The 25,676-nt window shown below is 55.8% G+C and overlaps 9 protein-coding genes across 9 annotated transcripts; 6 read left to right on the plus strand and 3 right to left on the minus strand.

Moving 5' to 3' along the window:
- Positions 1–162: 162 nt before the first annotated feature.
- ISF_02141 (abc-1) lies at positions 163–2,190 on the plus strand (the record flags this gene model as incomplete). Its single annotated transcript, XM_018845748.1, has 1 exon — positions 163–2,190. The coding sequence occupies one exon, from the start codon at positions 163–165 to the stop codon at positions 2,188–2,190; it is 2,028 nt and encodes a 675-aa protein (XP_018707471.1).
- Positions 2,191–2,399: 209 nt separating this feature from the next.
- ISF_02142 (hypothetical protein) lies at positions 2,400–3,398 on the minus strand (the record flags this gene model as incomplete). Its single annotated transcript, XM_018845749.1, has 2 exons — positions 2,400–3,146; positions 3,204–3,398. 2 exons carry the CDS (start codon positions 3,396–3,398, stop codon positions 2,400–2,402), a joined length of 942 nt encoding a protein of 313 aa, XP_018707472.1.
- Positions 3,399–3,939: 541 nt separating this feature from the next.
- Positions 3,940–5,081, plus strand: ISF_02143 (NIF domain protein; the record flags this gene model as incomplete). The annotated part of the gene is made up of 2 exons (XM_018845750.1): positions 3,940–4,298; positions 4,355–5,081. The coding sequence occupies 2 exons, from the start codon at positions 3,940–3,942 to the stop codon at positions 5,079–5,081; spliced, it is 1,086 nt and encodes a 361-aa protein (XP_018707473.1).
- A 623-nt stretch (positions 5,082–5,704) lies between these two features.
- ISF_02144 (elongation factor 1-gamma) lies at positions 5,705–7,279 on the minus strand (the record flags this gene model as incomplete). Its single annotated transcript, XM_018845751.1, has 4 exons — positions 5,705–6,668; positions 6,723–6,771; positions 6,986–7,175; positions 7,250–7,279. The coding sequence occupies 4 exons, from the start codon at positions 7,277–7,279 to the stop codon at positions 5,705–5,707; spliced, it is 1,233 nt and encodes a 410-aa protein (XP_018707474.1).
- A 404-nt stretch (positions 7,280–7,683) lies between these two features.
- ISF_02145 (37S ribosomal protein S9) lies at positions 7,684–8,652 on the plus strand (the record flags this gene model as incomplete). The annotated part of the gene is made up of 3 exons (XM_018845752.1): positions 7,684–7,737; positions 7,807–8,449; positions 8,561–8,652. 3 exons carry the CDS (start codon positions 7,684–7,686, stop codon positions 8,650–8,652), a joined length of 789 nt encoding a protein of 262 aa, XP_018707475.1.
- A 7,746-nt stretch (positions 8,653–16,398) lies between these two features.
- Positions 16,399–17,549, plus strand: ISF_02146 (hypothetical protein; the record flags this gene model as incomplete). The annotated part of the gene is made up of 3 exons (XM_018845753.1): positions 16,399–17,035; positions 17,111–17,368; positions 17,467–17,549. The coding sequence occupies 3 exons, from the start codon at positions 16,399–16,401 to the stop codon at positions 17,547–17,549; spliced, it is 978 nt and encodes a 325-aa protein (XP_018707476.1).
- Positions 17,550–19,317: 1,768 nt separating this feature from the next.
- Positions 19,318–20,174, minus strand: ISF_02147 (calcineurin regulatory subunit B; the record flags this gene model as incomplete). The annotated part of the gene is made up of 5 exons (XM_018845754.1): positions 19,318–19,364; positions 19,421–19,755; positions 19,868–19,941; positions 20,004–20,056; positions 20,123–20,174. The coding sequence occupies 5 exons, from the start codon at positions 20,172–20,174 to the stop codon at positions 19,318–19,320; spliced, it is 561 nt and encodes a 186-aa protein (XP_018707477.1).
- A 1,137-nt stretch (positions 20,175–21,311) lies between these two features.
- ISF_02148 (histone acetyltransferase complex component Epl1) lies at positions 21,312–23,184 on the plus strand (the record flags this gene model as incomplete). Its single annotated transcript, XM_018845755.1, has 3 exons — positions 21,312–21,458; positions 21,605–22,375; positions 22,432–23,184. The coding sequence occupies 3 exons, from the start codon at positions 21,312–21,314 to the stop codon at positions 23,182–23,184; spliced, it is 1,671 nt and encodes a 556-aa protein (XP_018707478.1).
- A 1,400-nt stretch (positions 23,185–24,584) lies between these two features.
- Positions 24,585–25,631, plus strand: ISF_02149 (Peptidase M22, O-sialoglycoprotein endopeptidase; the record flags this gene model as incomplete). The annotated part of the gene is made up of 1 exon (XM_018845756.1): positions 24,585–25,631. The coding sequence occupies one exon, from the start codon at positions 24,585–24,587 to the stop codon at positions 25,629–25,631; it is 1,047 nt and encodes a 348-aa protein (XP_018707479.1).
- Between the last annotated feature and the right edge of the window lie 45 nt (positions 25,632–25,676).

Raw genomic sequence — 25,676 nt, forward strand, 5'->3', positions numbered from 1 at the left:
GTCGGGTGAATAACGCAAAACTGAGATCGCTTAGCTGCATAAGTAGCCGATGGACCAAGTTTTCCAGGGTCCACCAGCAAGCTATCAGAAGCTCCAAAAGCACTTCGACGTCACGACTTGTTTCATGCGGACCGATCCTTCCGTCAACACGACACACCCGACATGAGGCTCGCGGATCTAGCAATTGATCTAGCCGCGGTGCTGAGCGCCTCGCGCTCCGTCGCCACCAAGCATGTTGCCCTCCGCGGACGCCAGCTGCAGCGATACCGAGGTGGCACTGCGACGGCCGTCGTCGATCTGAAGAACAAGGCCGAGGCCGCCGGCGCAGAAGCCTCCAAGCATCTCAACGCCGAGCTTAAATCGATCAAAGCCAACATTGCCGGATCCGATACCAACGCGCCGAGGACAGAACCACCACCGGCGGCAGCCCCGCCACCTGCTCCGGAGCCGACGACGGAGAGCAGATATGCACAAGCGTCGCGCGAGTTTAATGCTGCCGCGAGGCCCAATGTCGAGGATCTAGGCCTCCCTAGCGACGTCGATGTCAATATATTCCACACAACACGGGGTTCTCAGATTCTGGACTCGGTGCGCAAGCAACGCCACCAGCAGGCCGCTGCTTCGGCTTGCGGTCCGGCCAAGGAGCACCCGTTACGGCACTGGGGAAGCTCCCCTCCTCTTCCCCGGGAGCCAATCGTCGTTAGAACAGAAGCTCCGCCAACCAATGAGACTACTGAACCGCTACAGGAGCCTAGACCAGTTGTTGAACCGGAAGTAGCGGCAGCACAGGCACCAGAGCAGCCCATCAGCGAGGCCTCCGCAGAGCCTGTCCAGGACGGCGGCGACGCGAGGCCGGCCTACCAGCTCAGGGAGTCCAGCGTTCCCTCGACGCGCATAAGCCGCTTGTGGAACTACGGCGGCCTCGCCGCCGGCCTGTTCGGCGGCGCCGTATCGGAGAGCGTGAGCCGGGCCTTTGGTGGCGGCGGGCAGGGCAGCGTGCTGCTCAGCGGCGGCAACCTGGAGCGGCTCGTGTCCAAGCTGTCGCGCATGCGCGGCGCGGCGCTCAAGCTCGGGCAGATGATGAGCTTCCAGGACTCCAAGATGCTGCCCGCGCCGCTGCAGGAGGTCCTGCAGCGCGTGCAGGACCGCGCCGACTACATGCCCGCGTGGCAGCGCGACCGCGTCCTCCGCGACAACCTGGGCGCCGACTGGCGCGAGCTCTTCTCCGAGTTCGAGGAGACGCCCATCGCGGCGGCGTCCATCGGGCAGGTGCACAAGGCGCGGCTCAAGTCCAACGGGCGCCGCGTTGCCGTCAAGGTCCAGTTCCCCGGCGTGGCCGACTCGATCAACTCGGACCTCGACAACCTCAGCGTGCTGCTGACCGCCACTAAGCTGCTCCCACGCGGCCTATACCTTAACAAGACCATCGACAACGCCCGGCTGGAGCTTGGCTGGGAGTGCGACTACGAGCGCGAGGCGGCGTGCGCCACGCGCTACCGCGAGCTGCTGGCCGGCGAGGAGGCCATCTTCGAGGCGCCAGCGGTGTACCCGGAGGCGTCCGGCCGGCACGTGCTGACCATGGACTTCCTCGACGGCGTGGGCGTCACGCGCGGCGCCGGCTCCTTCTCGCAGGCGCAGCGCGACTGGATCGGCACGCAGCTGCTGCGGCTCTGCCTGCGCGAGATCACCGAGTTCCGCTTCATGCAGACGGACCCCAACTGGACCAACTTCCTGTACAACGCCGCCAGCGGGCGCCTCGAGCTGCTCGACTTTGGCGCGTCGCGCGAGTTCCCCGAGGCGTTCGTGCGGCTGTACGTGCGGCTGCTGGCAGCCGCGTCGCGGTCGGACCGCGAGGCCGTCCGCGGCCTCTCCGAGGAGCTCGGCTACCTGACGGGACACGAGAGCCGCGCCATGGTCGACGCGCACGTGCGGTCGGTGCTGACGCTCGCGGAGCCGTTCCTGGCGTCCGCGCCGGACGTCTACGACTTCCACGACCAGACCATCACGGAGCGCGTCAAGGCGCTCATCCCCGTCATGCTCCAGGAGCGCCTGGCGCCGCCGCCCGAGGAGACGTACAGCCTGCACCGCAAGCTGAGCGGCGCGTTCCTGCTTTGCGCGAAGCTCGGCAGCAAGGTACGGTGCCGCGAGATGTTTGAAATGGCCGTGGCAAAGTCTGGCTACGTCGAGTAAAAGCGGCACTGCTGATGGGAAGCAGCATCATGTACACTACATAGTTGTAATAGGAGAGAACACACGAGATGAGCAAGTGGAATTACAGACCACTCTATATGTATTTTATAGACTCTTTTTAGATTTCGGTGGTCATGGAGCGTTGGGTATCTCTCTCATCATAATTTAATGCCCTCTTCGAACAAACTCTTGCCTCCCGTGTCCCTCGTTCAGCGCCTATCCCTTGGGCGAACCAGGCTATCCAACTCCTTCCTCTCCTTGCCCGCCACCTTCTTCCGCTTCCTCTCGATCGCGCGGTCCACCTGGCCCTTGCTCATATCCGTGAACCGCTTGGTCAGCAGCTGCGTCTTCTGCGCGCTCTTCTTCAGGTAGAACGGCTGCTTGCCCTGCGCCACCAGCTCCTTCTCCTTTTCCCTGTGCGCGCGCAGCACCTCGCCCGCCTCGTCGCGCTTCTTCTGCGCCTTCTTCCGCGACTCCATCGACAGCAGCTGCCGCTTCAGCGCCTCCTTCTCCGTGGGGTTCTTGGTCTTCTTGATCTGCGCCTTGAGGTCGGCCATCTCGCTGTCGCGGTAGTCGTCGAGAAAGGCATAGGCGCGCCGCATCTTGTCCTCGTCGACGGTGCCCATGAGCGGGTCGAAGCGCGGGTCGCGCGGCTTGCGTCGCGGGTCGGCGAGGATCTCGCGGCGCCGCGAGACGGGCTTCTTGGAGGACTGCTCCTGCGGCGCGTGCTTGGATGTGCGGCCGGGCTTGGCGGCGGCCTTGTTTTTGAGTCGACGGGCTTCGGCTTGCTCGCGAAGGGTCATTTTGGGTTCTTCAGAGTCGGAGTCGGAGTCTGCTTTCTTGTTCTTCTTTGCTCGTCGGCTTGTGGCGGGCATGGATGATTGCGCGCGAGCTAGGGCTCCGAATGATACCGAGGAGAGATCAATTTTGGGAGGGGCATCCTCTTCTGATTCAGACTGTGTGTCGTTAGCGGCATGTCTGAACAAAAAAAGTGACACTACAATAGTTCTTACGTTTGAATCTTCGTCGTCTTTAGCATCAGACGAGTTCTCGCCCTCACTCTCTTGCTCGCCAATGTCTTCCTCTGAGACATCGTCATCGTCAGTCTGCTGGCTCTCCGACTCAGGCTCGAGATTCCAGTCTTCCTCGCGTCGAGGGCGGACCCTTCTATTCAACCCAAGAGGTTGGGCTTTTCGTTTCGGCGGCATAGTGGTGGTGCTCTTTTGTGTATCAGGGTGTTTGCAAAGAAAACAGCTTTGAAATAATTTTCGAGATGTAGCGGGCAGTTGCTGGCCACTAACTGCAAGGCTCTTGGCTATCGATAAGCCACGAACTAACGTAGTTATGGGAGTTTATTAAAGCTGCACCAGTCACATAGCGCCGGCCAATCCAGTTTCAGGGACGCTAAAAATATATCGATTTTACTGTTTGCTACCATCACTTTATTTATTGACTGTTTTACCTGTATCAACGATTTCCGCTTGCTCCTTTATTTAAGTGTCGAGTTATTGAAGCAAGCCACAGTCGTCTCAGCCAAGTCACACTGGGACTGCATAAAACCCCCGATTTCGCATGCCGCCTCTTCACCGGCTCTCCTTCTTCTCTACTCTCTCAACCTGGCATCTGAATTCACCCAACCCCATCTCGTCCGCTACACTTTGTGTTGCCCGCGCCTTTTCCAGCACTGCAGCGCGCCGTGAGCATGCAGACTGCCTCCAAATACAGCCAGCAAAACAGTTCAAATACGAGATGGCGACTGTGGAGGTCGTGGCCGTGAGCCAGCAACAATCGGCGCTGGCCGCCGTTGACGCTCAAAACGCGCCCGCGAAATCAAAAAGTGGCAGGCCGCCGGCGTGGAAACGTCGCAGGGAGAAGAAAGCCGCCGCATTGGTAGTGACACAGAAAGACACGACTATCGTTCAAGTCACCGAACTCAAGAAGAAAGGGCCAAAGGAAAAGAAGCAAGATGGGGCAGAACAGAAGCAGGATGAGGCAGAGACAAAGCAGGATGAGGCAGAAGTAGAGGCTACACAGGCGGCTGCCGAGCCTCCAAACGGCGTAAAGATAACGAGTCCGCCCGAAGTCGCGCAAGTCACAAGGATCACAAAGTATATCATCCTCCCCCTCCCTACTTATCACATCTTTTGTTAACAATTTATGGCAGATCCAAAGCCGCCAGAAAGGTCCTTCCGCGGGACAAAGTCACCGTCCCCAGCGCCGAGTCCGGCGGAGTGCCCGAGCCCAGCAATTCCTACCTCCGCCGCGCTGGCGGTCCCGTCTCCCGCCTCCTGCGCCCGCGCCGCATCCTCGTCGTCATGGACCTCAACGGCACGCTTCTGTACCGGCCCAACAAGGCGCGCGCGCCGTCGCGCTTCGTCGCGCGCCCGCACGCCCGCGTCTTCATGGACTACCTGCTGCGCAACTTCGCCGTCGCCGTGTGGTCCTCCGCGCGGCCCGAGAACGTGAACTGCATGGTCGCCAGCCTGCTAACCCCCGAGCAGCGCCGCGCCTGCGTCGTCGTCTGGGGCCGCGACCGCTTCGGGCTCTCCAGCGAGGACTACGACGCCCGCGTGCAGTGCTACAAGCGGCTCACGCGCGTCTGGGCGGACCCGAAAGTGGCCGCCGCCCACCCGGACGCCGGACGTCGCGGCGGCGCCGCGGGTCGCTGGGACCAGAGCAACACGGTGCTGGTCGACGACTCGACGGAAAAGGCCCGCAGCGAGCCGCACAACCTCCTGCGCATCCCCGAGTACCTCGGCCCCGACGCCGAGAGCCCGTTCGTGCTGCCGCAGGTGCACGACTACATCAACGAGCTCGCGTACCAGGCGAACATTAGCCGCTACATTCGGGAGAAGCCCTTCCAGCTCGATTCAAACTACAGCCTGTCGTAAGGCGGTTTGGTGGAAGTTGTTTCTTGGTGGCTGGGTGATTGAGGCACGAAAGGCCGCATGCACATACACACGCACAGCAATAGTCGACGGTTTCAGAAGGACGAAGAGTTCAGATGGCTGAAGGGGTGGTGAAGAATGAGGAATCGAGTTTCCATTTTTCCTCGGGATTTGCTGGTCGACATTTATAGGTAAAGGTACAGCTTCCGCTGGTGGCTTCCCAGGCATTGAAGGAACGATCAAGTACAGCGTCGCTGCAAAAGCGGCGCGGAGTTGGGTCATATTGAGATATATGTATGGTATACAGGTGGAATTCATAAAGCATTTACTAGGCAAGCATTTCATCGTCTCGTATTACTCGTGTAGTAATCAAGACAGCCATCACTTGTTAAGAACCGGGCCAATTTGAACACGGCAACATGTACGCCTTTTGTGTATTGCTGTGTACTCGTGTTTACCGGACGGACCATTCCATTGTTTACCGACATCCAATCCCATGGTCATTACAATGCAAGCATGCTAGCTTCATTCATGAATAGCACATATGCAGCTCGTAATTCATTTTCCCAGTCATCAACCCATGATCCACATGCCTCGTTACCCAGTCCAATTCATTATTCAATCGTTTATTTGAAGACCTTGCCATCGGCGTGGGCGTACTCCTTGCCGTTGACGACGACAGGCTTCTCCCAGCCCCAGTTGGCCTCGACAAATGCGCGGTCCTCCTCCTTCTTGGGGTCAAGCTTGGTGAAGCTGTAGCTCTCGTAGTCGGGGGCAACGTCGAAGACGGGGAGGTAGTCCTGGCCACGGATGACAAAGGCACCCTGGATAACAGAGTCGTTGTTCTCGCCGTAGACGGAGGCAGTACCGAAGACGTACTTGCGGGAGCCCTCCAGACGAGTGTTGAAGCCACCAATGAGGTTGTTGGACATGAAAGTGAGGGTAAGCTCGTCGTTATACTTGTAGTCAACCTTCCAGATGGAGTACTCATCGAAGGGGACGGTCTCCCAGAAGTACTTCATGGCAACGGGGGTATCGTTGTTGGAGTAGAAGCGCTTGAGGTCGTCAAGGGCGTAGCTGGACTTGCCAAGAGCTTCGCAAGGGTGCTTGGGCTTGGGAGCAGGGGCATCCTCAGCGTCGGCAGCAGGGGCGGCAGCAGCAGCCTTGGGGGCGGCAGCAGCCTTGGGGGCCTCGGCCTTCTTAGGGGCGACGTTGGGGAGAGCAACCTTGTCAATGAACTCCACCTTGCCGACAATGTCGGAGTAGATAGGCTGGTTGACAATGGTCTCGTACCAGCGGGTGGTAGCAGGGTTGGCCTGGCGCCACTTGGTGTCGTAGAAGAACTTGAAGCCGGAGCTGATGATGCCAGCAGCGAAGAGATCGGCCAGAGTCAGACGCTCACCAACCAGGTAGGTGTGCTCGACGAGGTACTTCTCGACGACAGCAACGGCCTGGTCAGTCTTCTTGGCGCACTCATCAACAGCCTGCTTGTTGTAGGGAGCACGGCCGAGGAGGGGGACATATTGCCCAGCAAGGGCGTTGAGGAGATCGGTGTTGAAGAAGGACATCCACTTGAGGATGGAGGCGTAGCTATGAAGAGTCAGTATGAATATTTCTATAGTTATTCAGCGAGTGTCTGCTTACTCCTGCTTGGTCTTGCCGAGGAGGGTGGTCTTCTCGTTCTGAGAGGTGACTGTTTCATGTCAGCGTCTGCCCAACTGGCCATTGTCAAAGAGCAAACAGAGCAATTGCAAAAGCAACGTCAGAAGTTAGGCAATATCCACACAAAGAAATTCAGATAGGGATAACTGTATAATAAAAGGCTTGGTCATCACACGAGGGCACGGGCCAAAATGGGCCACGAGATGAGGGGTAAAGCTTGCGAGCGAGAAATTTGAGTCACGTACAGTAGATGGCAATGGCAACAGCCTCGTGGAGGGTGAAGCCGTCCTCGCCGACGAAGGCAGGGACACGTCCGACAGGGCTGCCAGTCAGGTGCTCGGGAGTGCGAGGAGCAGTCAGGTCGACGGTGGTGACCTTGACGTCGAGGCCGTTGGCCTTGGCGACAGCCTGGATGGCGATGGAGCGGCCGTTGCCCTGACGGAGCTGTCAGCGACTCGTCTGTTGGGCGAGAGTAGATGACATGAGCGTCATGAAGGAAGTATTCTTACCTCGGTAGTGAAGAGAGTTCCGAAAGCCATTTTGACTGTTTAACTCAGTTGATCAACGACTTGTAATGTGCGTGAGAATTGGAGTGAACAGGACTTCGAGGAGGGAAAAGCTGTCCTGAGACCCGCAACGATGTGAGGAAATTTTTATGGTGGAACAAATTTGGCCCCGCGCATGGTGGGCTCCTACAGCAACGGCAACGGTGGCGACGAGTGGCTGGGGGTCCTAAATGGTATCTAATCGCCACGTGATGTGGCGCTGAAGCTGGGCAACAAAGGGTTTTCGAAGAACAAGGGCTCTGAGTCCCTGTCGAACCCATCAGAAGAGAGCGCACCGAGCGACTCGGATCTACGAAAACACCAATCGAAGCAGAAATGGCCAGTGTCAGCGGGAGCCTGCGCCAATTGCGGTGCAAGAAGCCCTCTCTGGGCTCGCAATGGCTGTCCGCGGCCACGAAGCGAGCTGCGCCCTCAACACCCCTAGCGATCAGGTGCCTCACGACGACAACTACGACGACCAGCAACGACAATGACACGTCGAGCTTTGACAACAATGGCAGCCTCAAGGCTCAGCTCGAGGCGATCCGCATCCCGCACGTCGGCGTGATGCACGCGCGCGCCGTGCCCTCGACGCCGTCGTACTTTTCGCGGACGCCGCAGTTCAACGACCTGCACATCCAGCTGTCCCGGCTGCTGGCGCGACACAACCACCTGCCCACCGTGGCCCCCGCCGAGGCGGCGCAAATGCCGTGGCTCCGCCTCGAGGCGATGCGGCGGGAGCTCGGCGAGTCGATCAAGGCATCGCACTTCTCGCAGGTGATGCGCGTGGTGCGGCGGCTGCACTGCATCGAGCCGTCGCTCGCGCCGGCCGAGGTGACGGCGGCCGTCGCGCGCTTCACCCGGCCCGTCAACGCGCTGCTCAACGTGGCGCGGCCGCTGACCGTGGACCGGCGCGCGCGTTTGTCGTCGAGGGCACCGGCGAGGTGCTCGTGAACGGCAAGACGCTCGGTGAGGCGTTTGGCCGCGTGCACGACCGCGAGAGCGCCATCTGGGCGCTCCTGGCGACGGGCCGCCTGGACAAGTACAACGTCTGGGCGCTGGTCGAGGGCGGCGGCACCACGGGCCAGGCCGAGGCCATGACCATGGCCGTCGCGAAGGGCCTCCTGGCACACGAGCCCGCTCTGAAGCCCGCTCTGCGCAAAGGTGAGTAACGGCTGCAAAATGCATTCCTCCCCAGGGCCGGCCCCTGACCGCTCATGAAGAGGCCTCTTGTTTGCTAACCTGCTCTCTCTTTCTTCTTTTCCGCATCAATAGCCGGCTGCATCACGCGTGATCCCAGAAAGGTGGAGAGAAAGCTGCATGGCCACGTCAAGGCTCGCAAGAGCCCGGCCTGGGTCAAGCGTTAGAAGGAGGCAGAGACAAAATCCAACGGCAAATTTTCCCTACGGTTCGTACGGCTTACATGGCGGAGGCCGGGGGGTGTCATTCGCTACGCCACCTCCCGGCCCCGGACGTTCGATCCTGTCAGAGGCGCGCAGATGCCCTATCCTGGTCACCCCCGCTACCAATGTACATTATCATTTTCGCTGCATGCATGACCATCCAGTGTAGTTATAGCTAAAGAAAGCGTTTCTATTTTTCCCCATGCTTTTACTCACACGCCCCCCTCCCCAATGCGGCTGACGCCAATGATGCCGTTTCATCGATAAATTTAAGCCTCATGAAATAGCGGTTCCATTCAAGGAGCCTCAATTCAAGGGGCCTGACGAGGGTGACGTAGCTCCCACTCCTTTTTGCCGACGACTGGGGAAAAGCCCTGTGGCGATGAGAGAGAATAGGGAAATTGTTGTTTCCTCTTCTCCAACGCTTTCTTGTCTCGAACCCCCAATCAGGCTGCGCCAATACCCGGTTACCCGCAGGCGTGCCAAGCTACTACAGGAAGGTCCTGAACTCGTCGTACATGGACGTCAAACAAGCTCGTCTTGCTCGAAGAGGAGCTCCCCGAAGCGAGCTCAGCTAGGATCCTAGAAAGCGTCTTATGGGCATCTCGATGCATATTCTGGGCCTTCATGCAATGAGGCTAGATCCCGTAAAGGGCAAATACCTGCGCTGCCTCCGCCCAGGGCCAGGGAGAAAGTCTCCGACGTCGAGATGCATCTCCGTTGTAGGGCTCAAGTCTCAATCCAGCGTGCTCACAGTGACATCCAGTCCCCAACTGAGACACAACGCACACTGCCCTACCCGATGGATGTCGGGCCTCTATTTACGGCAGTTTTGAGTTTCCATATAGGCTTACTGTACTTCGGCATTATCGAGTTGGCACTTATAACGCTTCCAGATCCCCTGACCAGCCTTTCGTCCGCAGCGCGAATCCTGCAATTTGCGGTGTGTGGGATTCTCTTGGTGTGCAATGTCACGCAGATCGAAACATGTCATAGCGAATGGAGTGTTCGTACGATACGTGCCCATTTCGTTGGTAAGTGGTTATTGTGGCTATCGTATGACGGCAACGGTGCTGCCAAGTAGTGTATATCTTGGTATGGTTGCCGCAAAACTATTGGTAAGTCGTATCGTATCGCCGCTTCTCGCGGATGGTCTCGACTGCTGCATCTAAACCAAATATTCCCTCCAATCACATAACCTAGAGCAATGAGATGACCGGGGGTTCTGCACGGATCCCTTTTAATCTGAACAATTCCTGTGCACTAGTTATTAGCCTCTAGTTCATCGACAACGGCTCTCTGAAAAGTGCGCTCCGCCGGCCGATATGTAACAGAAGGGCCTGCTGTTCATCGGAGAATGGCAGGGGGCAGCAAGGACAAATCGTCAAGCAGCCTCAGGCCTGGCAACTGACTGGCCGGTGCTGCGTGGGGAGCGCCTGCATGTCTAAAGCCCTAAAAACCAGCGCAATACGTGGGTAGTTCGTTCAAAAGTCCCTGGGTTCGTATGGTCGTTGAAAAATAGCTGCCCAACAGGGATCCGGATACCAGGAGAGGTGTCCCGCCACATGCCAGTCCAAATAATTCAATGTTGGAATATGCAGCTTAGCATATTTCGGCTGCATGGTCGCGCGGCCTTGGAAGTCATCACGTGCCATCTGGCTCAAGTGACAGTTACAGCTGCACTTTAGAGACCATCCATCCCCCAATTCTTTTGTCGCACAAGCTCTTTAGTTTCAGCAGTCTGCTGAATGCAGTTGGAAGCCACACGCGGTTAGCCAGATCATTGCAGAAGCAACCTATCTATTAGTTGGCCTGCTCAGTGCTTTTTGTCTTCACTAGCCAGCATCGTTGAAACAGGTTTGACAATTGTTCAAGCATCCAAGGGTCTTTGGGGCTGCCGAGTTGCGGGGAGAGTGGAAACCACCGTGCTCACTGATCAAGGGTTGTGTGGATGGGGCGGATGCAACAGCCGTAGGCCAAGCTTTGCAGCACTAATCGCCAAGTTTCCAGTATTGATAACAACATGGCTTCAAGGCTGCAGTACCCAAGCGACTCGTATTTCAGCAGAACGCGGCAGTTCGCAAGTTGCAGGGGTGGAAAGCATGGCCGGCAGGCAACTAACTAATCAGCAAGGCTAGGCGCCACCAGGGTGCCGATATGGGACTCGGTTCGTCACCTTCTGTGCTCCGTGCTGGCCGGGCCGGCAGGCCGGGTACCTACCTCATCGAAAATCGGTGAGCTACTGTTATGGGATCATGGAATTCCACAGCGGGCCTTGCCCGCGCCAGCTAGACCATGAGGAGTTGTAAAATTCGACGCGCTGCACGAGATCGCAAAGGCGGCGGCTCTCTCATCTTTTCCCAATTCCGGTAAACGTCCATTGAATGAGAATCGCAAACCACCATAAAGAAATTTTACCAGGGCCAAATCTGGCAAGCCGGGGCCCTAACACCTCGGAGTAGCGGTTCGCTCATAGGTTCTTTCGGTCGGGTCTTAAGCCCAAGAACGGGCGTTGGCTTGGCTACGACATTTTTTCCGCCTCGTCCTGCGCTTGCAAGGGAGATCAATCATTGCTCAGGCGTCGCAGCTGATGCTTGAATAGAAACGAAAATCAGCTTAATAATCTGAGGAAGTATGTATGCAGTCAATTGCCCAAATGCGCTAGTCTTGTTCGCATAGCACCGAAGAGAAGAGTGTTCTTTGCGCAACATGGCGCATGGCGTGATGCATCGAAACTGCCGTTTTGTTTTCGTGATGGAGACTAGCCGAGCATCAAATATTGGTAATGTGGCCAGGCTTGTAAATGTACTTTTGAAGGACTCTTTTTGGCCCGTTTCTGAAAAAGACCGTTCCTTGCTTTCTTCAATACCCGTATATGTTGCCGGCATACTGCAGGTGCCGGAGCCATCGGATCTGTGTTGCCTTGATTGCGTGGTAGAGTACGTCAGTCCTTCCGTCCAGTCGATGTGGCAAGCCATAGAGCGAGCGGAAGCCAGTCCGTGAAAGGACAGTGCGAGGCAGCCTTGTGCAAATTGCAAACTTGACGATTGACATGTTCCTGCTTGCCGGATCCGTGGTCGCCCGGTAGTGCCAAGATCAAGATCGTCATCCCACCCGCGCTGCTGGTACAGTATCCCACGCTTATGCTCATGGACAGGCGCTCTTATTATAGTCTGACAACATAGAATGTTAATGCGAATGTTCTAGTGCGGTCCGTCTATTATGCCTCGAGCGCATAAAGGTACGAGTAGCTTGGCGACTGTTTGGGTGCGTTGGTGTGTAGGCAAACGGGCTTGGCCAGTGAGCAGCATTTCGGGCCGTCTTGGGTTCGAATTGATTGAGGATGCAAAGACCTGAATCAAGAGAGCGACAGGGTATAATATGGAAAGAGGCTTACTCCCATAAACATAGCAGGTTTGAAGCAAGGCGGCTGTCATGCGGTCGGTCGTTTGAGGCTTGACTACTGGTGCGCAGGCTTTGGAAAGAAGCTTGGGAGAAGAAATATGGGCTGAAGACTGGGGCGGCTTCGAGGGGCCAGAGCAACGAGGGCGTTGGTGGGGCAGGGCAGCATTGATTGAGGTACTTGGCAACTGGTCGAGGCGCCGAGGTAGGTGTACATAGGTACCCAACAAACTAGTTACATAGGTTGATGGCAAGACGTTTGGGACAAGTTACAGTGTCCGCAGTTGTTTCTGAGAAACAATGAATGACAATTACCTACCTGCCTGTGCGGTAAGTATTTGCATGGGATTGATTGCGGCCCACCACAGTCCATCTGTGGATTTGAATACGTAAGGTACATCGAGCCCGTCCACTCAAGCCAACAAAAAGAAGGCTTAAAAATCACAGCGATGCCTAGGTACCTAGATAAGTTAAGTTACATATGTACTTACAGGATGCGCGTATGCAAAACAACCAATGGTTAACAATAAAATGTTTAGTAAATTTGCTGTCCGGTTTGTAGGCCAAAATACCTGGGTACTTACGGCTACCAAGTCAAGTCCCAGATGTTTGACCAGGGCGGGACCTTTCCTCATATGGTAGTTCCTGGGCCCCGCCCATTGTCAGGTAGCGGGGCTACTTCGTCAAGGCGGTCCTTCCGCGCCAGCCTCTGCTGATTGAGGCTGGCTCTCTGGCCTGTTCTTCTCGCTACGGATTGCCATTCTCCGTTTGTCCGTCGCCGTGGTTGGTCAGTCTGGTCTTACTTACTACCTCTACTTTTATTAGTCCTTCAAGCCTTCTCTCAACAACAAACGGCCTCCACATCACGGCCCCCCGATGCCTATCTTTGCGCCGTGGCTTTCTTCTTTTCTTCTCCCGATCCTTCCTCTCTCCCTCCGTCGCTAAAAGAGGCGCATGCGCATGACCCCGGCTCAGTCTAGAGCCCTCGCTAACACCAGAGCGTTTTCGTCTACCCGCGCCTTCAAATGCATGCCATGCCTTCGCCTGTCATGGCATGTCATGCAACGCAGTAGCCACCAATTGCTGCCTCGGAAATCATTTCCGCGACTCGCTTCTGCCCAAATAACTATTGCCCAACCCTTCATGTCTTCCAAGCAGCACTTTGCCGCTCATCTTGCGTCGGCGCGGCCCTGCCGTTTAGGGGATGCCGGCCATATCAGCCTCTTGGGGGCCGACACCATCAAGACAAGCCAACAACAGATGCTGGTGACACCACAGTTATCAATACCGCATGGGGATCGATCCAATGCCCTCTTTGCGATTTATTCAGGAAATGAGCAAGCCTTTGTTGGGCAGCTCGACACCAACGTCCCCAACTCGGCGGGGAATGGCGTAACACCGGCCTTCCCAGTAAACTTTATGCTACTGACGGGGGGGTATCATTGGCGCGGAAGTCGCTCCCTCGCTGTTGCTGAATGGCTGGTCAGTCCCCAACCCGGTTGCCCAGAGTCTGGCCTATTTTCTCCCGCACCGTTGACAGCGACGTAATGCGAGACAAGGTTTACCCTCACACCCCTCGAATCCTCCTGCAGCCGCTGGCACCGACACTGACACTGGCTAGTTTATTAGTAGTCCCTACTGGTGCGCGCTGGTAGCATCCCGCTCAGCTACTCCGTACCTACCTACACCGGGCGGCTTCACCTCTGCCCTGGAACTACCCTGCCAATCATCGCCTGTTGGGGCCAGGGTCAAGCCACGAACGCGTGCTCTCCTCCCCGTCCGTCGCCTACCGCTCCGCTCGCGCTCTCTCCAACTACCATTTCGAGGTGCCGGATCGCCCGTGCATGCAGCTCAGCGGCCCGGTCAAGACGCAGCTCTCGGCCGGATCTCCCGACTCCCTCGCACTGCAAAACACTGTTCGCCCATCTTGATGAAACAAGCCTCTCCCTGCCTCTGCCGCCACAATTATTAACTTCGCGTTGTCGACATCTCGGTCAAGGCCGCAACCTCCCCGAGTCAAGCACGCCAAAACCCCCTAGCAAACTCATGCTCACCTGCATCGGCCTTAGCTTGATGCAAGTCTCAGCCACTAGTTGCAAATCTCCTCTTCAAAACAGGAATATTCGCCAACGGTCTTCAGCTGCACTTACACATTTCACCCATGGCTTAAGCAAAAAGCCATTCTACTGCCATCGGTACCATCGGTAACTACCTGCCTGCTCGCCATTCTTGGGACGAATCCACCTTCTAGCGGCTTGTCTCTGCTGGCTTTCTTCCTAATCAATCATTTACTCTCGCTTGATTCAAGGTTCTGCCTCGCCGACACCGACGCAATTCTCACCTTCACTGACTCGAGCGGGTATCAGCCATGTCGACCGTCGTCAACAGGTTGCGCATAAACGCTCTAGGTTCCGCAACCTCCACATAGTTGTCCCCCAAACCCTTACCCATGTTAGCAGAAGCTTCTCTTTTCTTCGGTCCTTCAACTATCCAAAATGTCAGGACATCCTAGCCCCCGTTTTTCTTGGGGCAAGCCTCTCCCAGGTCTACTAGCTGCAAAGAAGCTTCTGCGTGCTGCTGGCCGCCGTCCTCACGATACCTCTAGCGGGTTCGCAATGCCTGTTTTTGTCATGCAGATCAAGTAAACCATGTTCAGCCAAGAACTTTGTCTTCCGCTATCTTGCCCCTTTTCCCCTTGAACCTACGAATGGACCATATGGTACATGCCAACGCCTGCACGTTACGGCCTTACAGACGCACACCCCCTCCCCTCCCCTCGCTCCTCGCCCCTCCCTGGCCACTTACCAGGCTCATCCCAGATAGTGTGGCTCAATTGTCGTCTTGCTCGTGATTGACAGGCGCCCAATTTTTCTTCTCCAGACGTGAATCAGCGGAGAGCTCTCTTGTGAGCCCACTACACTGGTCTGGATTAGTATGCATGCGTTGTGTAGCTTCCGCAACGTTCCTATTTGTGTTATTATCAAATTACCCCAAATCCTCTTTCGTTCTTGTTCTATTTAGAGGTAATGACTCTTCAGTCTTGTCGATATAAGACAGCCTCTCCCACCTCCCACACAAAGGACTTATATTCAAGCACTTCCAGCGTGGACAACTCACATTCCACTTTCTTACACCACGAGATCTAGCCCCGGCCAAATTTATCACAGTCCCCTCCTCCCCATTTCTTGTACTCCTTCTTCATTTTCCCAAGGGCTCTCTGCATAACCCCTCTTCCTGGCAAACCCACTCGCTCGGCTCTGCTCATCGACATCGGCGGGTCAAAAGGCCTCTGCCTCGCCGACCTCTCAGTTACTCCGTCGGGCTAGTTACCTCTTGCCATCCGCTCCGCCTGGGTTATTCGGGACCGAAGGGTGGGCAACAATCGCCCCATTGGCGTTTTACAAAGTCCTCTATTCGTGGCGTTTCGTTCTGCCAAGCTCAAGCCAACAACGGTTGCCCAGTTTTTTTAATATTATTTTTCTTCAGCATCACGAATAGACGGTGAGCTCCTCGCTCTGCAGACCCGGTCTGGTCTGTCTTCGCCTCTCGATGGTGTGGTGGTCCTGCCAATCATGAACTATTCGATCTGTGGCTTCACATTCTGCCAATCACTTACACACGATTCTTTATGCTGTACAGGCCTCGGACTGTGGAAAGCTGCTTGCCCCCGGTTCTTCCTATAGCTTTGGCGCCATACGACACTTCACACCACCACCCACAGCACACCACTTGCGCTAAGTGACTTGACTATCATATCTCAAGTTGAGCGCCCAAGGTTTCCATAACGAGTCACGGTCACTGATTTCCGAAATCCGGGCTTTCATATGATCGTGCTTCGCGTGCTTCGACCGTTACCTGGATCCCCCTGGCAAGATAACGCTGCCCTCAAAAATTCTCCGACGGTGCCAAGTGGGAGGTGTTTTGATTCGACAATCCTCCCGCTGGTGCGCTGCCGTCACCCTGGCGTCCTTTTATCCTTCACCTGCATCCTTATCCCCGGCTAATCGCGAAGCTCATCTTCGAGAGGCTTCGTGTGGAGAATTTGCCGGGGATATGGACGGGCACAGTCAAGGCGGGCGGTACAGTCAGAACGCACTGAGCGAGTCGCAGGCGACGAGATTCTCACAACAGAGTTTGCCTTCTGACACATCTGCGGAAAGATACCGCCCTGAACAACCACATCAGCAACAACATCTTGGGCTTTCCACCCCGGCGCGCACCGTGGAAAGTAATGCCAACGCCGACAGCCAGTATTACCCAGATCAATTGTCGACATTTTCGGGTCCAGCAGGTTTATCAGCAGCACAGATGTCCTACGGGTCCGATTATAATTCCAGCGGCGCTGACACAGGCGCGCGACAGCAACCACAACAGCAAACAGTCGGGTTTAGCAACTACAACGCAAGCATGATGATGTACAGCGTACCGCAAGCAAGCACGCAAACTTCGATTTACAACACACCGCAATATGCGCCCCCACTCTCGTCGAGAAATAACCCCATGGCATCAGCGCCGCTGTTATCCAGCCAGCCCGACGTGAACGCATCTTACTTTGGAGAGGAAGAGGTTTCCCCTCAGACGGCCTCGCTGGAGCACGGTGCCAGCAGCGGATCAGCAACAGCTTACTACCAAGATATTCCCTCCTCGTTCCACTATACCACAGCGACAGGGGCAGAAAGCACCGGTGGCAGTGGCAGCATAAGCGGCAACAGCCTCACCGGGGTGGAGAGCTTCTACCAACTCGCCGATCTAGGCGGGAGCACTTCTGGAGCGATGGCCGATACTTCCAGACCGGACAGAACGGCAGAATTTGAGGAAAAGTGGCAAGAATACCGGCGACGCCTAGCCAACGTCTTTCTCGAGATCAAAAACGGGAATCTGGAAAAGGCCGCTGATGGGCTCTTGAGCGTCTCTTTTTGGCTCTTGTCCAGGGTAGAGGAGCTGGGTGAGTAAATGATTCTTGCCAACCGTTGAAATCTTTGTTTCTGGAGCGACGCGACTAACACCGGACATCCCGCAGGCCTGACCGAGGACGACGAGGACCTACATAAAGATCGGCTGAAGCTTTGGCAGGACTTCAACCACGCGTGGATCGCGCTCACTTTCAAGCAAAAACAGTTCATGGAGCGGGTTGGCCCCGATGATGTAGTACCGCAGCCGCTATCAATGCGCACGGTCAAGAGGATGGGCGACGAACTGATCCGCCTCTGCGACGGTATTGAGCGGCATGGCCTGGTAGACTACCAGTTTGGCGTGTGGGAGGATGAGATTGAATCATGTAAGTGTCCCTCATCTACGCAAGAAATGCCCATCATGGGGGAGTTGAGAATCTGGGCACAGATTTTTGGGAACTACTAACACGTGGACTTGCATTAGTGCTTGAGGACTGTCTTACGCTCTTCGAGGAGCAGGAGAAGGAGCAGAAAGAGGCTCGCAGCAAAGACCGAAGCGAATCATGATGGACAATGGGTACACGATTAGAGCAGAAGCGAAAAAAGCTGTGTTTTTGTCATGGTGTTACGGCGCGTTTTGGGTTTATTCATTTTGGAGCATTAGAATTATTGCAATATGCCTGCCGCATATTACAATAGCAACGTCGTCAGCGACAATAACCTCAAGTCCTTCCAGTTCCGCTCCCCTCCATTGAGCCGCCGTCTACGCTGACAAGGGCAATAAGTGCTCTTGGACATCAAAGTGGCTATGCCGCCATCTAGTCCATCTAGTCCAGCCCATTCAACAAGCTCTCACTCGAACTACTAAACTAGTCATTGGCGCGAGAATAATCCGGCGTCCGGGTGTCAAGCCACCTTCCCGCCGCCCCTCCCCTCCTTTCAATCACTTGATACCCTTGCAACGAAAATCCCCGTTGCGAATGTCTCACTCATCTCGATACGCTCTTCCGCGGGACGGGAGAAAGGGAGGGGGTGTGGCGACAACAAAGCTGCAAGTCAAACGCAGATCCTGCCCAGACGAGCTGAAATATAACGCCGCCGTTGGGTTCATTGTTGCAAGCCCAATGCGGCCCCAAACTTTAAAAGCGGGAAAGAATGCTAGTTGATGAAGAAAAAAAAGGGAAAAAAACAAGGCCCGGGTACGTGACAAGAGAAAGGGGCCCTCTTCCGCCCCCGTCTCCGCCCTCCGTGCCCGTCCGGGGTCTTGGGAACTTGGGCAGCCAATATACATTACGAAAGAAAAAAGAAAGGAAAGGGTTTGCCAAAAGGCGGAGATAAAAAAGTGATCACAAACTACTTTTTGTCACGGATTGTCTAAGACAAAATGGCACGGAGCCCCGGAGTTCGCCCATCATAAACGAACAGTTCATGTTAGTACGATGATGTGGCCAGGAAAATCTTGCGGCCGCCGTCGTTTAAGACCCCCCTCCCCCCGCAATTGATAAACTGGTAGATCCGTATAGTTCGTTTTGGAGGCTCTGGTTTTTCCGCCATACCTTGATTCCTTAACGTTTTACACTTTCGACTACTTTGTTAGCCAAGGGCGCGCTTTTGCGCTTCCCACGATACCCAAGGACTTCTCTTCCCGAGGTTAAAATAAACATTCCAAGGGGGGTGCGGCAACGCATATGTATGTCTCGTCTTGGCTTTCTTCGCGAGAGATTTTTCCCCCTCTATCTCTCTCGGAGTCAATAAGTCACAGGACCCGTTGCGAAATGTCCGTGCTATGCTGGGTTTGGCGTTTGCATAGCCGGCTTGGCTATGATACACTTTTCGCAGCTCTTTTTGCTGATTGGTGATGGAACGAGAGACTGGTTGCAAGAAAAGGGGCGAGCCGAGCTTCCCTAGCCGCCGGTACCTTGTTTTTATCTTTGTCTGCTCCACGTCGCTTTCGAGGATCGGATCCAATCACCCGGGAACTGTTTCTTGTCATCTCGCCACAACTTTCCGTGTGCTATATTTGATGCTCCTTTCGTGACAATCTGTGGAGTAAGCTCAAAAGGCGTGCCAGGGCGTGAACCGAGCAAGGTTTGTGGTGTGTCATTTTTGATAATCATTATATCATGATGCTATGTGATATTCTTTTTAAAGTTCGCATGGCAAGTCTCCCAGCAACTTGCTCTTTAGCGTGTTCGTGTGTGTTCGCCGATTCCTTTAAAATTGGTCTACAACCCCCGGCCAGGTTAGTCTAGTCCTTTAATTTGCCAAGCATATGGGGAGCAAGTTTATCGCAGCCCAACAGATGGGTAACGGGCAACGGCGAACGATATAAACTTTACCGACGGGCCAGGGGGGTGCGGGTATGTTGGTAGCCGTTGCTGTCTCAAAGCCACGAGCGAGGGGAGGGGGAAGGGGGCAAGGGGGCTTGTTGAACTCACCCAACGTCATGCTCATGCTCACGTCGGTGTTTTCCACCATCTTGGTAAACTCCTCGAAGCTAATCTTGCCGTCGCCGTCGAGGTCCGCCTCCATGATGGTCTTGTCGACGATCTGCTGCAGCTGCTGGTCCTTGAGGTTGTTGCCCACCATCATCTTGAGCACGATGAAGAGCTCGCCGTTGCTGATGTAGCCGTCGCGGTCGATATCGTACACCTTGAACGCGAAGCGCAGCTTCTGCTCCTTGTTGCCCTTGCTGCTGAAGGCGCTCAGGCCGGACACGAACTCTTGAAAGTCGACGTCGCCACCGCCGTCTTCGTCAAAGATGGCAATCATTCTATAAAGGCGCATGTGCATATTAGCATTTTTCCGAAGCTCAAATTTGGGAAAACGAAAGCACCATCCCAGCGAGTGAGGTTTGGCAGCCTGGAAAAAGGGGGGGGGCTGACCGAGTCGCGAGGGGATTCGATGAGATCTGAGGCAGGCTGAGGAACTCATCGCGCTCAATTGTGCCCGAGTTGTCCTGCGCAGGATATCTGTCAGTTGTTGCGTTGCGACGAAGCTCCACGAAACGAGACGCATTACCTTGTCCAGCTTCATAAACCGCTTCCGTAGGCGGTCAACCTCCTCTCTGTCGACTGATGCGCCGTTAGTGTCCTGCTCCTCGTGATTTTGTGCTTCTCATAATTCGTAGGACCACAAACAGTTGGACCCTTGGACAATATTGTCCAGGACGGCGCTGGTGGTGTTGCCCATAGCGAGGGGCGACGATGCGACGAAGCTTGCGCAGAACGGTTCGATGTGCGACGGGTGCTGGGCGAGTCGCGACTGCTCGGCAGTTGCACAGAGCAAGACTATGCTTTATCGTGAAGGTTCTTCGGCTGGTGGTTGGTTCGAAGATTGTCTAAGGTAGATGGCGGGCCCGGTTGTTGTCGCGGATCGTGGAGATGCGGATGTCGTGTGCGCTGCTTGCTGGTGCACCTGTGATGGAGGGGTTCGGAAGTGGAGCACGGGCCAAGTCATGACGGAATGTACCTACCCTATACCTGTTTTCGATCTTGCATCGCGATAGTGTGGCACTGATCAGTGAGGCCTTGGAATTTTGTGTGACCATAAAACAGGTATTAGTGCTTGGTTTCATTTACATTGTATTCGTAGCCTTTTGGGGGATCTGTACGGATTCGCTTCGGGATGTTTCGTCATGAAGGTCGTGCAGCAGTCTGTCTAAGTCACTGCACAACAAGTACACGATAACACAGATGTCAGCTGCAACTTTCGTAGCACATCAATAAAACCCGAGTAAAAGCGGCGCGAAATACAACCGAGGAATGTGCCACAAAGTTTCAAGCTTCTAGGAGTTTCCCTGCACTTTAACAGTGTTCACAGTCCAATCTACAACATCTCACAATAAGCCAATGCTTTGTGTTACTAAGCAGGCGATTTTGGGAGGCAGCAGATGTACCTACCCGGCTACAACAGGCGCTCAGGGTACATTATTAGGCTACAGTGGTTGCAGTGGGCGCCGTAGCTGTTTTCGGTGTAGCCTCCAGCGCCCTCAGGGGCGAGAAAGGGGGGGAGAGTGGACGTGTCTACGAGGAGGGATTGTACCTTTACGCGCCAATTTTGTAGCAAAGTGACTTTGCGTGCCAAAGTTCAACAAACATCACACTCTGTTTTCCACGCATGCGCCAGTGAAAATTCTTCGCGCGGCAAAACAATCCCAACGTCACCTCATCCCCGAAAGGACTTTGCGCATCAAAAAGGTGCCACCACAGCACCTTTTTCATCCGCCAAACATCAAATTCCCTCTTTTTACACTCCGATTTATGTCTTGAGTGATTTTTTTTGCGGATTTTCCGCGGGCAAACAGCCGTCCTCGCCACCCCCTGCAAAATGTCTTCTCGCAAGGTTCGCGTCAAGAAGCTCAGCATCAAAACTGCCCTCCCCGTCCTCAGGGAGGATCAGATCGATGCTACAGAGTACGAGACCATCACCACAGAAACTCAAATCGCAACAGGTGTCGAGCACGCCGAGGAAAAGGTTCGTGCATCTCCCCCCTTTCCATGCACTGATATCACGAGTTTTGCCACGTGACCCACTGTCCAACCAACCAACCCCTGTCAACTCTGCCACATCGGCGCGTCTGCCACACCTCAACCCGGCGCTAACACGCCTGATCTCTTTAGGAATATCATTTGCAATCCATTCTCAAAGATGCTGGTACAAGTAATGACCAAGAAATTCCGGTCCCGCCTCCCCAGGAGAGCGAGGTAAACTATGAGCAGCTTTACCCCGTGCCTTTCCACAAGCCGTCCACATATATTCGCTTTTCCCAGACTGTCGAAGAGTGCATCAGCTGCCAGTATGACATGAGTACCGAGGATAATGACTTCCTCAAGACTTATAATGCCAAGCCTGGACCTGCCGGTGCGTTGTCCGAGGATGACTTTGAACGCATCATGGAAGTCTTCGAAGACACGGCCGCTGAGCAAACTCCCTTTGCTTCTGTGGACAACACCGTCGTTGCTTATGACATGATGGTACCCGGGCTCAACCACCTTGGGGCTCAGCACCTGCTGCAGCACGCCAAGGCCATCTATGAGTATTGGAAAGACATGCGACAACAGGCTGGCAACAAACCGCTGCATCCCTCACTCAAATTTGAGACGCACCAGGAGACAGATGACACCGACCCGTATGTCTGCTTTAGACGTCGCGAAGCCCGACAGACCAGGAAGACGAGAGCCCGCGACAATAAGATTGTCGAGACGCTCAAGCGCCTGCGTCGTGAGCTTGAAGACGGTCGCCAGCTTGTACTCATATCATACGAGCGCGAAATGATGAAGCGTGAACTGCTACACATGGAGCGCGCAGTCTTTGAGGAGCGCGCGAGGCTTAAACATATTAAGCTCAGGCTCGGGCTTAAAGGCGAAGATGATGACCTGGTCAACCAAAAGGTATGTCCCACAGCTCTTCCATGCTCGAGAAATCTCGCGACTGACTGCCTCAACAGCCACAAAAACGCAAGCCTGTTGATGCAACAGCTGCGGCACGGGCTGCCGGTGCCCATGTCCGGACCCCAGTCCGACCCGATGGTCGCCAAACGGAAGCCGACCTTGTCCAGCTTGCTGACCAGCTCGCTGAGAAGGAGAAGGAGCTTCGTAACGAGATCGAGACCAAGGTTCAGAACCATCGCAGATGGAACCATAACCACATTGATCTTACCGTAGACCCGTTGTCGCCAGTACACGAACAGGGCCTGGAGCTCAAGTTCCGCCCGGCAAAGACGCAGTACCTCATGACGCCGCCCGCGTCCGAAGCGTCAGACTCGATGGATGTGGACGACGAAGGCCTCACGCCTATGCAACTGGATAAGCCACAAGCCGGCCCCGCCTTCCAGTTCAAAGCAGGCGGAATCATGACTGAGCCGCTGCACAGCAATCAACCGGCATTCCGTCGGCGAATAGGCCGTTTGAGCCGCCTCTGGATAGACCGAAGAGGCATGGCAACCCCGCCCAGGCCTGATTCGCACGGATATTCGGACCGTTGGAAGTACGATTCCGACGATGAGGAGGACATTGAGCCACCGGTGTATGAGCTGGACCCGTATGACACAAGGGCGTTGAAATTCCGAGCCACCATACCGCTCAGCTCATACCTGTTCCGAGGTAGGCCGGCCGTGCCACCCGATGCCTCGAACAACGCGGCGACGCGGGGGCTACCGGCGCCGCCGCCAGCACAGCCACAAACACAAGTAGCCTCCTAGTGGCAGAGGCTCCGTGAGATGCAGCTGCGGAGCATGTTGTAGGATAGGATGGGATGACTTGTATATAGCGTTTGTTTTTTTTTTCTGCTCTTCCATACCCCGGAGGAAGCACTGAAGGGACCACGGGCCCGATGTATCAGTATAAAGCATGGGATTGGCATCTTTGTTTGCGTGGAGTTGGGAGTTGGGCTAATGCTTTGGGGTTCTTAGACGAAGATGCCCGCCGGCGCATAGCCAAAAACATATATATATAGAAAGACTGGTTGAACCAGGTATGGTGGTCTTCCTTGAACAATGTGAATGTTCCTTCGAAGGGCTTTCTTCGTCCGCTCCACCCAAAGTCATGAGTCGGTCGAACCGTTCGTGTCGGGCCTGTCGGCTCGGCGAGCGACTGTGGCGAGGGTGATATGGAAAGCCGACGGACGGCTGCGTCCGCGCGGCCTTGTCGATACATGGCCACTACCGCTCAGCAGAGCTTTGTCTCGGGGCCGGCGGGGATGATGGCAGCCGGCAAAGGGGTGTGGCCAGGATAGGAAGGAAAAGAAGGAAGAAGGCTTTGCAGGAGGAGAAATGGTGTGGCGGGGAGGGGGATCGTAACCAGGCTTGCACAACGCGAGAAGGGCTCAGCTGACTTCTGATGACGGAGGACAGGGTCAGCGAACAGGTGTTACAGAGAGAAGTTGGCCCAGTGGTGGCGCGAGGTTGATTGCACGTACCGAATGAGCAGGGCAATGTAGGGAGTGAGGGGGCCGCAGAAGAAGAAGAAGCAGCAAAACGGAAAAAAAGAAGGGGATTGGCCCACGACTTGCGGTCTGCAGTGAAGACGAAAAAGACGGTTGCCGCCTTGTAACAATCGCACAAGTGTGGTGGTGGTAAATGGCAAAACGAAGGCATGGCAAGTTGTGGGGCCTTGTTTAGAGTCCGTTAGCAAGCGAGCCTATAATTCTCGCGGTATAGCTGTTAAGCAGTGACCTATACCCGCTTCGTTGGCGCGATTTTGGGCGCCAAGGGTCTTCTTTTTTCTTTTGGCCTTTTGGTGAAGTGAGTGACTGTTAGCGATTAGATAAGCTCCGATTTTCTTGGTGGGTGGGCTGGTTTTTTTTTCTTCTCGCCAGGGCCCTGGTTGCTGCCCCGCCATTGACGATGTGGTGCAGTTGGACGTTCTGCTAGACTTGATTTGTTTGCAAATGTTGACATTATATCATTATAAAGTGAAAAACCATTAAAAATTAAACCACTGAACTATATGCACTCGAGACGAACCTTCTGCTTCTCAAAATCTAGGAAAGTGACGGCTGACACGAATTTGCGGCACCCTCACCACCTATCTACAACCCCTCCATAGGTCCCCCTCATTAACGGCCTCTTCCACCACCACACCACACAACACCACCACAGCCATGGACACGTCCAAGAGGTCCTGGATCGCGCTCGGCTGCGAGGGCTCCGCCAACAAGCTCGGCATCGGCGTGATCCAGCACACCGGATCCTCCACAACCATCCTCTCCAACCTGCGCGACACCTTCAACGCGCCGCCCGGCGCCGGCTTCCTGCCCAAGGACACGGCCGCGCACCACCGGCGCGTGTTCTCCCGTCTCGCCCGGCGCGCCCTCGCCGCCGCCGGCATCACTGACCCCCGCGCGCAGCTCTCCTGCGTGTGCTTCACCCAGGGCCCCGGCATGGGCGCGCCGCTGACCGCCGTCGCCGTCGGCGCGCGCACCCTCGCCCTCCTCTGGGGCCTGCCGCTCGTCGGCGTCAACCACTGCGTCGGGCACATCGAGATGGGGCGGGCCATCACCGGCGCCACCAACCCGGTGGTGCTCTACGTGTCCGGCGGCAACTCGCAGGTCATCGCCTACGCGGAGCGGCGCTACCGCATCTTTGGCGAGACGCTCGACATCGCCGTCGGCAACTGCCTGGACCGCTTCGCGCGCACCCTCCGCATCAGCAACGACCCGGCGCCCGGCTACAACATTGAGCAGATGGCTAAGAGGGGCACGAAGCTGCTGGACTTGCCGTACGCGGTCAAGGGCATGGACTGCTCGTTCTCGGGGATATTGGCGGCGGTGGACGCGCTGGCGGCGCAGGTGCGCGCGGGCACGGCGGACTTTACGGCGGAGGACCTCTGCTTCTCCCTGCAGGAGACGGTGTACGCGATGCTGGTGGAGATCACGGAGCGCGCGATGGCGCACGTCGGGTCCAGACAGGTGCTGATCGTGGGTGGCGTGGGCTGCAACGAGCGCCTGCAGGAGATGATGGGTCAGATGGCGGCGGAGCGCGGCGGCAGCGTGTACGCTACGGACGAGAGGTTCTGCATTGATAATGGCATCATGATTGCGCACGCGGGCCTGCTGGCGTACCGCACCGGATTCGAGACGCCGCTGGCGGAGAGCCAGTGCACGCAGCGGTTCCGGACGGACGAGGTCTACGTCAAGTGGAGGGACTAAGGAGAGAAGACTTTGGGAGACGGGGGGTAAAGGAATAAGATGAAA

The sequence above is a fragment of the Cordyceps fumosorosea genome (genome assembly GCF_001636725.1).
Source record: "Cordyceps fumosorosea ARSEF 2679 chromosome Unknown scaffold_3, whole genome shotgun sequence".
NCBI lineage: Eukaryota > Fungi > Ascomycota > Sordariomycetes > Hypocreales > Cordycipitaceae > Cordyceps > Cordyceps fumosorosea.